Consider the following 17,246-nt stretch of genomic DNA (forward strand, 5'->3'; position numbering starts at 1 on the left):
CAGTGGGAAACATTTCTCCTTCTTCCCTACTGGAAAAGGAAACCTGATGCAATTCCCCCAACCTTTTCTTTTTCAGACTTCTGGCATATATTGGCTTTTTAAGAGCACTCTCCTTTCAAGAGGATCAAAGGATTAAATGTGCTTATTTTGGGTAAGGAAAAGAACTGAGAACCAGAGATCTCAGCTTGAGACTGTTCACATACCAGGAGAAAATACTGCATTTGTACAGCAAGTTTTGTTCTGAAGACCATCATATACTAAATTAATAAAGAACCTCAGAAATGTAGCCACCTCTGAAGTAGAGGGCAGCAGTGAGGCTGGCAATGGGTACTAAGTACATGGCCCAACAATATTCTTATAAACTGCAACCAGCCAGTAGTATGGGAAATATGCTCATGCATACAGTGTAAATTAGGAGTAAATCCTTTTAAGTCAATGGAGTTTCACTATTGCCACCTCAGTGTAAATAAGATGGAGAATCAGGGCTCACACTGCCTGATCATACTCCCATTGATTGACATCAAAGGCAAAAATTTCATTGGGAGTAGAACTGTGCCCCAAAAACTCACAACAAAAAATAATATTCTTGCTTAATTACAAGCTATTTTCTTCAAATACAGCCGGTGCACTAGTTAGGAAGGAAAGATGAAAGGGTATTAACAAGGAGAGAAATCAGATTTCTTTTCTTTTCTAAGTGATCTATAACTGAAAAGCAGTTTGACCAATTTCCTCCAGACTTTCTATAAACAATCTCCTTTGCCTTCAGAGAAATATGGCAATATTCAAGCCAAACCATTTTTCCAAGCCAAAGTTACCAGGAGGCTAAAATAGGCTTTATATTGGAAGCTGACTCCGGCCTTAGCTATGGAGAGGTAACTGTCCCTCCCACTTCCCCCCTTAACTATAGTATTCCAATAAGAGTTTATTGAAGTGGATGCTTCATTTACGGAGGAAAAAAGCTTAACATATCTTCCATTGCTGATGCCTGAATATATTTATAAAAGCCTTGAAAAAGAATGGAAAAATATCTGTCCTTCCCCTACCGCCAAACAGCTGAATATGAAGTGTTACTCTATGAAATTAACTCAAAAAAGGTGACTAGAGCTTAGAAGTAATTTAGCTTGCTGTAAAAAGCATTTTCTTGTTTGAACCATGGCATGAAAAATAGTTAAATTGCAGTCTAAATAAATAAATAACGTGAAAAAAGGTTACACACTGTAGAGAAAACGATCTGTACCGTATTCCCTCAAACTTTTCTGTTTTGAAATGGCTCGAAACATCTCATATTCCATCTGCCTGAGAAAGGCTGACTAAAATTTTACTCATCCATTAAAAGACTGAACTGTCACAAAGTGATGGATAGCTTTTCTATGTTCTCTGTAGAGCATCTGAACACCATAAACTCCAAGTGCTCTTGATTAAAGTGCGACATACTTATTAGGGCATGGCTACACTTGCAAATGTAGAGCACTTTGAGTTAAACCAGCCTTCGTAGAGCGCAGTAGGGAAGGCGCTGCAGTCTGTCTACACTGACAGCTTCAAGAGCACGGGCGTGGCCCCATTTGCGGCACTTGCAGCGGCACTGAGCATTATGGGCAGCTATCCCAGCAGGCAAGTGATTGCAACATGCTTTTCAAATGGGGGTGGGGTGGAGTGGACAGGGAGCATGTTGTGTGTATGTGAGGGGAGAGAGTGGGTTTTGGGGGGAGCACGTCAGCATGCTGTCTTGTAAGTTCAGACAGCAGCAGAACCCCCGCCCCCCACCGCCTCTCTCTCTCTCTCTCTCTCTCTCTCTCTCTCACAGCATTCCACACTAATGGTTGCTTTATCTCAGAGCAGATAAACAAGCCGGCTGTCAGAAACGGAGCTTTCAATCTGCATTCCTACAGTGATTCAAAAACAATGACAAGAGTGGCCACTTGACTTAAGGGGATTATGGGACGTTTCCGGAGGCTGATCAGAGAGCAGTAATGCAACACCTCGTCCACACTGGTGCCGCGGCACTCCGGCAGGGGCACAGCAAACGTTATTCCACTCGCCGAGGTGGAGTGCCAGCAGCGCTGTAGCCGCGGAGTCAGAGCGCTCTACGTGCCTTGCCAGTGTGGACGGGTAGTAAGCTCGTGCGCTCAGGGGCTCCTTTATTGTGCTGTAACTCGCAAGTGTAGCCAAGCTACACTTAGTGATCCCATCACTGACTGAGCTTCAAATCACCAACATTCACCGACATTGGTGCTTTCAGTCACAAAATACTTGACCAACATGTATAAAATACTAAATTACTTTAGTCACTTAGATGGAGGTATAAAATACACTAAAGCAAAGCTCTATTAAACTGCATAAGGGTTTGAATTTAAAATTAAAAATGCAGCCAAAGAGAGAATAAGATTTTAATTACATTTGTAGTCCTCAGTCTCTCAAAACCTAAAGGAAAAAGAGCCAGCAATTTCATGACACAAGAAATCCCTTTTCACTGGTACAGCTTATTTTAAAAAAAAAGAAAAAAGAAAAAAGAAAAAAGAAAAAACTTGAATTGACTGTTTTTTTTTGTTTTTTTTTTTAATTATTAAACTTTCAAACACATGAACAGACTGACAAGCTTTAATAAAAGCTTTGGTTTCTTCTCAATAGAGTTTAGATGTCAAACTTATTTTTCCATTTAAAAACTTTCAAGCACTATGCTGAACAAAGTTCTTATAACTTACAGATATTTTAAGAAAACACCATTTTCTAGGAGGGAAAAGCCACAATAAAATGTAATTGGGAAGCAACTGTGGATAGCTTCCCACAATCCCAGGAAAGCTTGATTCGATTTGCATTTGCCACAAACCTCCCTTCAGCTTAAATGACTGCAAAAGATCTCTCACTTTTAGATTTATTTGGTGGATTGGGACTATTTCTTGTTTATAACATTTGACAGTTTTCTTTATTACAAAAATTGTAACGCAGAAGCAAATGCAGGAGCTGAATAGCATACTAAAGAAGCTCTGCAGTTAGGAAACTTGGGACATGTAGAATGAAAAAAGTAAAGTATATGTTACAACATACATTACCAGGAGTGAGACTGAGCCCAGTAAACAGAGACTAGTTAGAGTTCTTTAAAGAAAATATAATTTCTCCTGAACTATTACATTTTAAAAATAAAAGCATAAGGAGTCATCTTAGTGATTAAAAATTATTCAATTAATAAATTTGGACTGAATATTTGATAACACTTATCTGTCTGTATGGTTCTGTGAACAAAAAACAACTTTCATTGTTCTAGTCTAATCAACGACTTAGAGGGTAAATTCCGTAATAAAACTGTTTACATCTCTCATTTTACATATTGCAGTTCTTTTAAGGAAACAAGGTACAGGAAGAAAAGGAGGATCACAAATTGTTGATGGAATGTCAATGTCAAAACAGTTCTCAGAGGGGATATCAAATAGTGGATTGCAACCAAGGAAGGAGAAGAGAGAGAACACTAACTCTAATATCGTAGTCCATCTGCCCACTAAAAAGCTTTATGTAGGATAGCAGTAGAGAGAAGGAAAGAGAAAGCAGAAGCGTATTGATTCTTAGGACTGGCTAGAAAACAAAAAAATCAATGTCATGAAAATCTGAGGTTTTGACATATGTTTAGTTCCAATGCAGAATGAAAATGAGACCTGTGTTGAAATTTTTCATCAAGAGAGCAAGCCACCTCACAGTAGCCAATAGCCAGGTGACTAGGCCATTTACCTGGAATGTGGGAGTCTCTCTCTCCCCTCCTCCCCCGCTTTCCTCCTGGACCTAAGAAACCTTCCCAACAAATGTTTGGTCAAAACCAATATTTTAATTTTTTAAAAAGAGATGTTAATTTTTTCAACCAGTTCTCTTGATTATACCCTTCCTGAAATCAGCAACCAGTTAGTTTCCAGTAGCAACTGCTATATACGTCTTACCAAATTCCTATGAGAGCACATGGACCCATGGACCTTGAGCTAATGTCCAAACTTAACCTCTTCCATGATTTTAGCTTAACTAGTAATTCAATTACAATAAAGACAACATGACACACAGGCCCTTTCCTACCTTACCAGGTTTTTAGGCTGTCCTTCTGTCCTAGCTCCCTTTTCACTCTAGCAAGACAGACACTCCCACCCATTTCCTGTCCCGTTGGGAGCTAACAGTCCCCCTGCCAACAGGACTCAGCAGTAACTGCAGTGAGTCTTAATGCAGAGTTTTAGCATGAGATCCTAGGGTAGTTTAGGTTACATCTACATCACAAAAAAATCCCCCAAACTAACAAAAAAACCAAAACGACAATGAGTCTCAGAACCTGGATCAATTGACATGGGCTTGTGCTAGGAGGCTAAAAATATCAGTGTAGACGTTCCCTCTCAGGCTGGAGTCCCGGTTCTGAAACCCAGTGAGGGGGTGGCTCTCAGAGCCTGAGCTCTAGCCCAAGCTATTTTTAGCCCTGTAGCATGGGCCTGAGTTAGTTGATCTGAGCTCTGAGACTCATTACTGCGGTGGATTTTTTGCAGTTTGACTGTACCCTAAGAAGTAGATTCCGTCACTCCTGCACAGCAACAAACTCTGCAACACCCATAAGATCCCCAAAACATCCTCCACCATCCCAAAATCAATTGTGAAGCATTTCATTCTTAAAGCAATTTACAGAAAAACAAAAACCCTTGAGTTCCACATCATATACGAATTCTTCTGACTGACAAGTAACACAAGCTTCAAAAGAGCTTGCCAAAGGTGCACCACATCAGGAGTGAATAACCCAACCAGATACCCACAAGATACTTGTAAGAGGACAATAAAAGGAACTTCACATCCATTTTTATATTTTCTAATCTTAGATTCCCTCCCAATAACACAAGCTTTCTTTACGTAGAGTCTTTTTGTACATTCACCAAATATTGTAACCTCCCCTCCCGCACCTTGTAAAGTCACAAAGGAAAGTAGGCCTTAAGCCAGGTTTCTCTTCTCCGAGTAGCATGGAGACTGTACTCAGCAAAACTGTACTCTACTTCAGGAGACCTAAATTTTCCAGCATAATGAGTAAGTTGGTAAGTGAACAGAAATATACACCAGGCAAATTATAGTTTAGAAGAGAACAGAGTCACACAAGCACCTGTTGTGAACTACTTTGCTTCCTTTATACAATCAAATGCCACTTTGAGGTCTGTTTTCTGATAATATCTCCAGGATATGCTGCTTTAATAAGATGTAAGGCTTGAGTAGCAATAAAATGCACCTCACTGTTTTTGGTTGAGTTTGAAAAACTGCCACATATCCTGAAAACAGCTAGACAGTCCTGTTTTTGAATATTTTTTGCATCCGGATTGCCTCTTTTGCAGGACATAAAATAAAAGATAGCTGTGAAAAGACTGGCTTTTCCATTGCATCAGAACTAGTGAAGTATTTGTACCAGTTTCAAGAGTGCAGGTGAGAGAGAATCAAGGGATTTTGGGAGAGGTTTTATGGGATCTTGTAAGAAAGCACCCACAATAAAATATTTAGCATGTCAATGAAAAAAAAAAATGCGGATATGTTCAGATTGTGAATCAGAGCATTTACAGCTATAAAGACAATGGATCTAGACAGCTCCCAAACTGGGACCTTTTAAAAAATGTTGTAGTTCCTAGCTGTTGTACACTATATAAAAATAGTGGCTACTTCAAATTCTGTTCTTTTTTATGCAATACAGTACACTATTTTGAGGACTGAGAACAATTTTGAATTAAAAAAACAACTGGTAAATCCCAAGTTGATTTGATATGGCAGAAATATGAAAAAGCCAACTCCTTTTGTGAATATATAGTTATTAAACTTATGGCTAAAGCTTATGTTATGCAGTGATAAAGGACACTGTAGCCACTTGACATTGTGTAACCTGGATCCATGCAGGCCAGACTTACCTGGAGGAGGGGAGAACTGGGTCATGCCTCACTACCAAGTGCAAATCAATGCACCACTGCCCTCCTTTTTAAAGGGTGGATGGGAGGAGTATGGGTAAAGGGGACAGAAGGGCAGGCAGTTGTGGGTGCAGCAAATAAAGTTTACAGGAGAGTATCACTTTGTCTTCCCACTTCAACCCAGACTCCCCATCAGGATGTTTAATTTACCGGAGGGTAATTAATTTACAATTGAGAGCTAAACTAACAGTTTATCTTGATTTATTCAGTCCAGAACTATCAACTGAAGACACACCTTGGTAGACTCAGAACATTTCCAACTCTATCTTTAAAAGATGAGCTAAATTTGGAGCCTGAACATTCTGAGCGTCTAGACATCTAATTGTTTTCACCCCGTCCCATTTTGGTAATTTTTAGTTTATTGTGCTGTGAAGACACTATGCAACTCACTTCAGTTAGAAGCAGCTATGGTAATACATACTGAAGCTGTTACCTATTGTTAGAAACCAACATATTTGAAAATTGAGGATATTACTGTTCGGCATGAGCAGTGATATAAACTGTATGACTACCATGCAGTGTATTAATTACTGTGCTAGTCTCTGCAGGGACTTTCAGAGAGATGTCTGAGGACCTGGTCCCTCTTCTGTCCTTTCTCCCCCTTCCAAAACTATGTTAACTTTTCCCCATGGTTTCACTTTCTCAAAGACAGGGAAACTGAGTAAGCGGTTTCCCCAACTGCTCAGTAGTGCCAGAGATATGTGATTAGCACCCTGATAGCCCCATAGTTAGCAGTGTCATAAGTAGACAATCACTATCAAGGCGGGAAATCTAAACAATTTATCTAACTTGAAGTTGTCCCACATTGAAAGATTTATCCCTCAGGACTGCAGATATTTTTTAAGTGATGGCATTTACACAAAACTCAGAGTTTTACATAGTTCATGCATCAGGAAGGTGTGCATGTGGGAGCTTGGGGAATTCTCTGCATAATACTTTCTCTCTCTGATGAAAATTGGTGAAATATGATGCACATATGAGAGACCAAACATTTTTTCCTCCCCATTAATATGAAGGCATAGATATATAGGATTTGCCATGGAAAGAAACCAATAATTCAGCTAGTTTGGGATCCTGTCTCTGGCCTATAATGCCTCAAAGGAAGATTTAAAAAGATCCACAAAATGTTTCCTATCCATTGTACAATACTATGGCAAGTGGGGACAAAACTTCTTCCTGAATGCAGCTGACAGTTTATGCCCTGGAGCAAGAGGACAGAAAGCCTTTGTAAAAATTTTCATAGCAATGTAACTACAGATATTTGGTCTTTTTGCGAATACTTTTTGCGAATACTTTTTGCCAATCCATTATTCAGAAAAACTATTTATTTTTATCTGTTCTAAATTTCTATTTAACAGAATGTTTCCTTTTTATTATGGGACGACAGAAATGGGAGTGACTAACTGGTCTCCACTATATTATTAGCTTATAATTTTGTCACCATTTTTAAAAAACTCTGTTCTTTATATTCAGTTTATTATTAGTTTTTCCTTATAACTGTCCAATAATTCTCTATCTCCAGAGAACAAAGAGAGAGCCACTCCTGCAGATAATTTAGCACCTGTAAATATACATGGAATGTAATCACTAAATGAATAACCCAATGGACAAGTCTCTGCTTTGCTTGCTTCTTGATACAAACCATTAAATTCAAAACCCTGTTAAACTACAAAATTAAATTTTCTATTAACTTCCGTACCCTAACATTAACATGTTTATATAATGTCTATCACTTTTCTGAAGCAAAAACTGAAATGCTATCCAGTGCAAGCTTGTAACACATACTGAAGTGTGTAAAAGAGTAGTTCAGATGTATAAAGCTGCAGTATCTAGATAAATATTCACGTTATTCCTAATTGAGTCTGGTTTACCTTGACCATTTTAAACAGCTAATTTGATTCTAACATGACCATTTTTATGAGCGTCACATCTTAAGTGAGCTATCTTGCTAATGTGTGAAGTGTCTGAATCGAATTTTCTATACAGTATCACTGTCGTATCTCCTCTTACACTTCTCTTTCAAAATCAAATAATCCTAGTACAGTATTATCTCCTTCTGACAGAAACATCCAATCATTCTCCTTGTCCTTTTCTGAGTCTCTTGTATTTTTGTTATACATCATAAAACGAAGTGCAGCAGTTGCTAGATCCTGCATAGATTTTTAAAAGATGTTGCACGCCCATTAGCTAAAGTAAATTATTTTAAACCTTATGCTGGGAGAAGGGGAGAAGAAAGAGGGTGAAAAATCTGACACCAATTTACTGAGATCCATAGTAAAATCAATACACATGTGCTATGATGTAGAAAGAAGGGTGGGAGCACATCTGTGTTTACTCTGAATCTCAAATCAAATCACATGGGGGGGTAGCATTTCTCTGGGATTGGCATAGGTTGATTTGGAATACACATACTTTTGTGATTACGGATACTCTAAATCCTTCAATATGTGACAAACGTCAAGCAAATCAATTTTTAGACCTCCCAGCCTTAATAGTCACCCTTTTAAAATGACTAGTTTTAAAAATTATTCTTTTTTTTATAAAGCTGAATTAAAACACGTATATTATAATCTTGGCCAGATGATATTATGAATATTACTGAGAAGTGTTTGTTAACTGTGTGTTATAAACATAATCTTCCTATCACCAAGGATGTAGAGGGATGCTGGTTCTTTAAGAGACTGGATGGATTATACATCTACAAATATCTAAGAACAGTCTTGGTTCTCATTTCTGGACCCCTAGTAAATAAAGCTAGTCTTTGGGACAGCAATAAAAGAACTTGCTGGTATTTAATACTCATATTTAATATTTAGCTGTTCGCTGTCTGCTTTGTTGCAACACCTAACTTTGCAAGGCGTTCCAGGGCCTTGCCTCGGCTACGATTTAAAGGTGTGATGATAGAGTATGTCAGCTAGCTCAATCTAACTAATATTGTCTAAAACTCTAGCTAAAACAAGGTAATTTATGCTAAATTGGTTGAGTTAAAGCCCAGTGAAAGCCTAGGCTTTACTTCAAAAGGTCCTTGAGGCTTTTGGTACTAATGAGGTGATGCATCTCCTCCATACTTCCTTCCTTGTGAATGTGATTGAATTTGAGAGAGGGAAGTTGAATTCCTCATCCCAGCAGCCCGTAGCAGTAACTAGCTAACCAACATCCCCAATATTGCCACTACATCCAGCAAGATAGATATTTAAATTGACTTTGAGTAGATTTGAGTTAACATCCCATGGGAACACTTCACATCTTCCAGAAGGTATTGCTTCAGGCTGCCTGCAGATTTAGGGCTTGTCTACACTTAAAACAAAACAGTGGCACAGCTGCAGGTGCGCCATTGTAGTGCTTCAGTGTAGACACTGCCTGCAATGATGGGAGGGTAATTCCACTGGCATAGATTCCATTGGAACTTTTCCGAGAGATGGTACCTAGGTCAGCAGAAGAATTCTTCTGTCGACGATCTACACAGGAGCTTGGGTCAGCTTAACTATGTAGATCGGGGTGTGGATTTTTCACACCGGAGTGACGTAGCTGGGTTGACCTATCTTACTGGCGTAGACTAGGCCTGAGATAGACATTGCTTCATCAGTTATCTTAACAACCTTAAGAGCTACAGAAAATGAAAGTTTATGCTCTAGAGCAGTGGTTCTTAACCTGGGGTGCACGCACGCCCTGGGGATGCGAGATGCCCTTTCTGGGGGTGCGAGACATGCCAGATGTTTTTAGAAGGTAAATCATCAAACAGAAATTAAGCACAGGCATGTAAGTACAACTACTTTGTTTAATCAAATCCATGTATTTATTAATATTATACAGTTAACGATTACTGTTATATACAAACAGGTTTAAAGAACTGACCTGCTTCAACAATTTTTGATAAGGGGTGCAAGAACATATTTTGAGAACCAAAAGGGTGTAGGCTACAGTAAAGGTTAAGAACCACTGCTCTACAGCATAATGACATGACCGTTTTTTTTTAAATCAACAACTACATAACTATATACACACGCACATGATCATATTATTTCTGGTTCCCTAATCACTATCATTGCAATGGGTTCTTCAGAAACATGCTTTGTTGTTTTTTATTTTAAATTTCCAAGTATAGAGGAGAACTGTTATTTTTATCACAACAAATCTTATATAAGACAATGTTACAGTAATTAGAATAAGTTTGGAGACCTTAACTTTTTTGAGCTCATTTAATTTAAATGAGTGATTAATTTTTAGTTGCCTTGTGGGAACTCATTACAATGCAGAATGCTGTAAGGGGTACTCAACCAGAACATGATAGCTATGGTGGTGGCACTCACTACTTCTGTGTTAAGGATAGTTCAACTTTTCCTCAATAATCTTATTTTTAAGGGAATTAAAGTCAGCTTGAACATGAAATTTTTTAAAACAAAATTACATTAAAATTTATTTGATAGTTTCCTATTTACAGTGAGGGTATTTTTATGGCTTTGAGAAAATAGCATTTTTTTTATTATCATATTTGGTAAATGGATTAGGGCCCAATTCTGTTCCATTGAAGTCAGAGGGACTGTGGTCACAGTGGAGCAGGCTCTCGTTACATAATTGTAATTCATATATATGTATTTTTAAAGGCCCGGATATTGAGGTTTAGAAAATATGACTGTCTATCAGATACCTAATTTGATGATCATCTTAGTTCAGTCATGCTTTAACATGAACAATATTTTGTGTTTATCTTGGGGTTTAATCTCTTCGATTGTTTAGGAGAGGCAACCCTTTAGTAAGGGAATGATATTGTCATTTTGACTTGTATATGTTTTAATACTATTGTACGACTCCTAGTTACTTTTGTTATAGGCACTTGACATATTAAATAAAATAAAGTGTTTATTACATTACTAATTATATAAAAACAAGGAGGTTCCAATTAACTACATTCACTGTTTGAGACAAACATCATATCAAGTCACTTATGTAACCAATTCTTAAATGCCATTGAAACACTGGAGAAAAGCGTTTGCAAAATGAAGATTAAAATAAACTATATCAAGACTTACTACAACACTAAAAATAGAAAGAGAAACTACATATGCTGATGCATATAGGGGAAAAAGTGCAGGAAAGCTCTGCCATGAAATTTTATGAAGGGTTTTCTATGTATCCAAAGCATAGGACAAACTGTGGTATGATTTTCAAAGCGAAGCATTTATTTAAAACTCACCTTATTGTATGTATGTTACTATGCCTGGAGCAGCCTTTCAAACTAATGGTACACCACAACCCTTACATATGATAATATTTAGCACTTAAATAGCACTTTCCATCTTCTGTCAATCATATGCAAATATCTTCTGACAAACCTACCGATGATAATGTTTTCCCTATCCCTCGGTTACCTGTACTGTCACATTTTGTCTTTTAGCTAGTTAGCTCTTCAGGGCAGGCATTCTGTTTTGTTTTCTGATTAGCAAATACATCCTGCTGTACAATGCAGCATATAGTTTTGTGTACAATAGACTTAGAAGTCTATCCCCCAGACATAGGTGCCTAAGTCCCACTTTTACTGCAACTGTGATCCAAAAAACTCCTGTTCAGCAGCCGCCCAACCCTGCAGGTGACTAAACTTACTCAGCCTTTTCAGTAAAAGTGTCCTAGTCACCTATGTTTCTGCTTCTGAGCATGTACACTGCTGCCTCACACTGGATATCCAGAGGCTTGCCTCCCACTTAATCCCCAGCGCAACTCCACCTAATCCACTAGGCATACTCAAAGGCTGCCTAACTCCACACAAGATGGCCAACGACGGGAAGAGGCCCTCCCTTATAACCTTTAGCCCAGTGGTTAGAGTATTCACCTAAGATGCGGGAGACCCCAGTTCAAACCCCCTGCTCTACCTGATGAGGAGGGATTCGAACATTGATCTACCATCTCTCAGGTTAAGGAGACCTCCTCCTATAGGCTGTTTTGTATACAGTTAGGCAGGCACCTAAGCTGCTCAGAGCACACTAGGGCTCCCATTGATTCTGATGGAGCTGAAAGAACGCGAGCAACAGTGGAAATCCTTTTAGCAAAAAAACCAAACAACAACAAAATCCTCTTGTAGACAATCCCTAAATGAATGGGTGCTATATCAATCAATAATAAAAGCAATGGTTTTCTACTGATTTCCATCTCTACTTCATATTCACATTAATCCTCAATATTAAAAATACTGAACTCCAGCAAGATTGAAGTATTTTTCAATGGAACAACAGTATGGGAGGAATAATCGTGTAAGACTAATAACAGTGATGTAATCAAACTGCAATCATGCTCTCCTGTAAATTCATTTTAAATTCTGCATTTGGTAAATACAGGCATTATTTCCAAAAGAGCTGTGTCTCTTATTGCAGACATGACTGAAAAGCATTATGTGCTGTGGCCTTCCAAAACAAACATGACTCAATACCTTTTACAAACAGTGAACAATATTTTATTGTTCATGTTTGTGAGACACAGATGAATTAAAGGTAAGTTCTCAATGTATACACTAGGTCATGTGTTGGGTAAATATAGTCCAAGTCCAGTACAGAGCTGCACTGATACGTAGCAAGAAACCCAGTCCTTCTTCCAGGATGCACAAGAGCACACAAATCTTCCCATTAACCAATTATTTTACCAGGTGAAGGTGATAAAACAATTTATAAACAAAACTTTATTTGCTCTCACTGCTTTCCTTATTCCTTTTTTTTGTTTGAAATCTATATTTCAACCATACCAACATTCTTCCCAGTTCAAGCACTGTAGTAGCTACTACTCTAAAGCATGCAAAGGGAAAATAAGGCTTATGGGGTTAAACAGTTTTTGTTTAACTTCATGGAGACTGACCCACAGATGTGGGGAAAAGTGCAGACTAAGCACTAAATATGAAATACACCTACGGTGAAAAGGCCAAGCACAAGGTCCTGTGCATCAATAATTATTTACACAATTCCAAAAAGTGTGCTGGTGCTTTAAAAAGATATAAGAAGGCACTTCCTTACCCTAAGAGCTTGCAATCTAAAGGCCCAATCTTGCATACATTTACATAAGTGTGTAACGTATGTATTATTAACTATAATTTGCTGATTTAAACTGGGGAATGTTAACTCTATTTTTTCCATCTGTTCCATAGTGTCTATTTCTTTACAAGAAAAAACATTCCATATTGAGACATATGACTAATGATATGCTTAGCATGCAAAGTTTTAAAAAATAAGGTCAAAAGAGGTTAACTTGGAAAGTGAATGGTATGAAGAGTACTAAGCATTCTCACAAAACTTGTTTTAAAATTGGATTGTATAAAAGGTGTATCTACCTATCAGACTGTTGGACAGGTGAATCTCATTCAGTTAAGTTTTAAAAAAGTCCCACAATTACCAGCTAGTACAGAAAGGTTTACAATGTTTGTGGATGAACTAGTCGCTGACTGACTGAGCTACTTAATCAGAGGGATACTCATGAAGTAGAGTTAGAGCTAGTTGATGACTGGCTGCATTATGATTAGATTAGAGACTGGAGTTATTAAGTGTTTCATCTTGTCAGAAATCAGTTTATGCATGAATACGTTGGTAGCTGTGTAACTAAAAATTGTAGGAATTTATGGGGTATGGGTAGAAAAAGTAATTGCTGAAGAACATGCCAAATGATGAGTGTTTCTAACTCTAAAAATATACAGACCAACTTCATTTCTATGTTTCTGTTTTAAAAGTCCTGCATCAGGGTGTCTCTTCTTCTGCCTAAGGTACAGAGGATATGGCATTCTCCACAGCTAGTCAACACCGTGTGTCTGTTTGATGGCCAGAGAACCAGTATACTGACAGCAGATTTTCTTCATTCCAGGGGGTTAAGTATGCTTTTGGTTGAGCCTAAGCTCCTGAGTTGTGACTTTTTGGAACAGACCCTGCACCACTGAAGTCAATAGCATACTTTTATATATAGTACTTCATACACTGTGTAGAGAAATTACTTCATCCACCAGTGCAATGCAGCCACCTCAAGGGAGGAATGCAAAAGCTGTTTAGTACAAAATATTACAACCCAATTTAGGGCAGGAAATTAAGGATTCTTTCACTTTACTAGCAGCTGTCTATTGACACAGAATATATCTCAAACATAAAGATAGATTTTCTTATAAACAAGTCATATAAAATATACACTTCGCCCTTACCATCCTTGAACATCCAGACTGCTAGCCACAACAGCCCTTGAAAATGGTTGTCAAATGTGATAATGGTTGGCAACCATTTTTAACATTATTTTAGCTAGCAGCCAGTGTTACAAACAACAGTGGGCCAAAAACTTCACTGCTTATTGATAATACCACAGAAGGGGAAAGGAAGATCTGTAAATGCCACAAGCTGAACTCATGGGAGTTGCAGAGATGCTGTCCAGCTGAGGGAGGGCTAATTGTCATACAGAGAAGAACAAGGATGGTGATCTTCAAGTTACAGGGTCAGAGGATTTGCTGGGAATTCCAGAGCTATCCCCATTGATCTCCCCAAGGCTTTTGTGAAAATAAGCAACCTTACTGGCAGCATTGCTCACTTAGAAGCTGTAATACCACTAGAGCTAATCAAAAAAGTGTGCAAGTAGATATTTTCTATGAAAAATAAGGACAGACTTTTGTCACGGAAACTTTTTCTGTTTTTGGACTAGTTCTAGCTACTGTTATGCCTCCTGAAAAGGGAATAGAAATCATTGAGGATCTACACTATACACACACAAAGCCTACAGAGACTCAACTTTTCAACATTCACATGTAAAGACATGCATGCTCCATTGGCCCCAATCCTCATTTGGTAGGCATAGATAGCTCAAGAGATGCATGACACTATACCACACTATGTAATAACTCTGCAGTGAAGACACCTAACTCCTCTTGTGCTAGTTTAACTCAAGTGAGAGCAGCACACCCTGTGAAATAACACTCAAGATGCAAAGAGTAATTGTATTAGCAACTGATGAATTGGGCTAATTCAACATGTAGCCCAACAGGCCATCTTGAGTTAAAAGCACCATCATACTTACGAGATTTGTATGTGGTGGAACTCAAGGAAGGGCCAATTATATGAATTATATTGGGCTGAACATAAGTCCTTGAGCATAGTACAGGATTCTGGGTTTGCAGCAATCATGCCTAAAATCTAACTTCTCCAAAGCAGGGTCTGATTGGGCGTTCTAACACATTTACAACACCTTTTAGTGACCTAGATACATATAAAGTGGTTTTAAACATGCCTTTATTGCACCTGTGTGAGGCTCCATCCCTTAAGCTATAGCTACAATACACAGTTAACCCAGGTGATTAGGATCTGGCTTAGCCTAGCTCAGGTATGAGCATTTCCATTGCAAAACCCCATTTGCACTACTTTGTCCTCCGTTTCTCCACTCACCCATGTGTATTGGGGGACATATCCCTTGATTTTTTGTGCTGAGATGCTCTAAGAGTGTATGACAACAGGTCTCAAAGTGCTTGACAAAGGAGCCCAGTGTCATTAACCCCATTTCACAAATGGGGAAACTGAGGCACAAAGGTACCACGGTTACCCAGGAGGCTGGTGGCAGAGGCAGGAATAGAACCTAGCTCTAGAGTCCTGATCCAGTGCTCTGCCTGCTAGGCCACGCTGCCTCACGCCGGCTTATGCGGGGGGGGGGGGGGGTCAAGGGCACCAGTGGATGGGAGCGCCCCGCCTACGGCACGTGGCTGTGGGAAATGCAGGCTTGGGGGGGGGCGCGCGCGCGCTATGACCCCCGCACATGCGCACTCCTCCCGTCCCCCCCCGCACATGCGCACTCCTCCCTCACCAGTCCTCACCACCCACACTCACTGCTAGCTGAGGGCCGTTCACCGTCGCCGGCACCTTCTTCTTCTTGCTGGGGCCGCTGCCGTTGCCCGGGCTCGCCGGACGCTTCTTGCTGCGGGCCGCTCCCAGGGCGGCGGGGGCGGGAGCCGCTGCCCCTGGCACCAGACTGGCCATTCCCCCCTCCTCCACTGGGCCGGATCCGGCTGCCCGCCCCTCCCCGCGGGAGCGCGCGCGCGCGCGCAGTGCGGCCGGCTGGCTGCGGACTGATTTCGCTCCCTGGCCGTGCCTCCAGTTTCGCTGCTGCGCATGCGCGGCTTCCTCCGACTTTTTCCGCGGGTCGGTGGGGGCTGGGCAGGCGGGAGTAGCGCGTGCGGTTGGAATTCTGGGCGCCTCCTTCCTTCAGATCCGAGGTGCCTGTGGCGGCAGCTCCCCGCTCGGGGCGCCCAGGTGCTCATTAGAGAGGCGGCCTGGGCGGGGGACGGGACCAGAGGTCTGGGGGAGGAAATGCAAGGCCCCGGGAGCCCTTCGGCATGGGCCTGGTGGCCTCAGGGCAGGGCTGCACTCAGTGAAGAGGCTACTTTGTGGACAGGAGAGCGTCCTCCATCAGTGTAGTTAACCCACCTCCACCAGCAGCTCCGTCTGTGGGAGGAGCCCTTCCCTCAACAGAGTGCTGACCTCACCTGGGGTTAGGTTGGTATAACTGTCTCAATCAGAGGTATGGCTCTCTTACACCCCCAGTGACCTAACTATAGTGATGTACATTTAGACCTGGCCTCAGTATTTCACTCCTAGTCCAGGAGGACTGTTTTTTGGGGTAGGAGGTATCCACAAAATATGCCCAGTCCCGTGTTCACCTATCAGAAGCAGATACTGAATTGTTGGTGAATCGGGGGCCATATTCTACACAAAGAGCTGCATAACCCTGTATATTCACTGGAATTGCACTGGGAGTAAAGGAAAATAAAGTCTGGCTCTAGCAGTGACTTTATTTGCTGTGGAGTTGTAGCTGTATTGGTCCCAGGGTATTAGAGAGACAAGATGAGTGAGGTAATATATTGGACCAACTTCTGTTGGTGGAAGAGACAAGCTTTCTCTTCAGCTCATACATGGGTAAGCAACAAGAAGAAAGCCAAGGAAAGTGTGGGCCCCTTACTGAATGAGGGAGGCAACCTAGTGACAGAGGATGTGGAAAAAGCTAATGTACTCAATGCTTTTTTTGCCTCTGTCTTCATGAACAAGGTCAGCTCCCAGACTGCTGCGCTGGGCAACACAGCATGGGGAGTAGGTGGCCAGCCCTCTGTGGAGAAAGAAGTGGTTAGGGACTATTTAGAAAAGCTGGATGTACACAAGTCCATGGACCTAGACAAATTGGAGGATTGGGCCAAAAGAAATCTGATGAGGTTCAACAAGGATAAGTTCAGAGTCCTGCACTTATGACGGAAGAATCCATTGCACCACTAAGACTAGGGACCGAATGGCTAGGCAGCAGTTCTGCGGA

At 40.4% G+C, this 17,246-nt stretch overlaps 1 protein-coding gene and 1 long non-coding RNA gene across 4 annotated transcripts in view; one reads left to right on the forward strand and one right to left on the reverse strand.

The window, feature by feature from the left end:
• LOC144261410 (uncharacterized) overlaps positions 1 to 1,609 on the forward strand; it is a 72,274-nt gene extending 70,665 nt beyond the window's left edge. For both annotated transcript variants that reach the window (XR_013345261.1, XR_013345262.1), the window contains exon 5: positions 77 to 1,609. This is a non-coding gene — a long non-coding RNA (uncharacterized LOC144261410). The remainder of the gene's footprint in view (positions 1 to 76) is intronic.
• Positions 1 to 16,012, reverse strand: part of INO80C (INO80 complex subunit C) — a 39,759-nt gene extending 23,747 nt beyond the window's left edge. The window contains exon 1 of one of the 2 annotated variants that reach the window (XM_077810924.1): positions 15,773 to 16,012. In XM_077810924.1, the coding sequence (XP_077667050.1) occupies positions 15,773 to 15,922 (150 nt within the window). In that variant the 5' untranslated portion in view covers positions 15,923 to 16,012. The remainder of the gene's footprint in view (positions 1 to 15,772) is intronic. The other variant, XM_077810925.1, reaches the window with a different exon arrangement.
• Positions 16,013 to 17,246: the final 1,234 nt, after the last annotated feature.

This window comes from Eretmochelys imbricata, chromosome 2 (assembly GCF_965152235.1).
Source record: "Eretmochelys imbricata isolate rEreImb1 chromosome 2, rEreImb1.hap1, whole genome shotgun sequence".
Taxonomy (NCBI): Eukaryota; Metazoa; Chordata; order Testudines; family Cheloniidae; genus Eretmochelys; species Eretmochelys imbricata.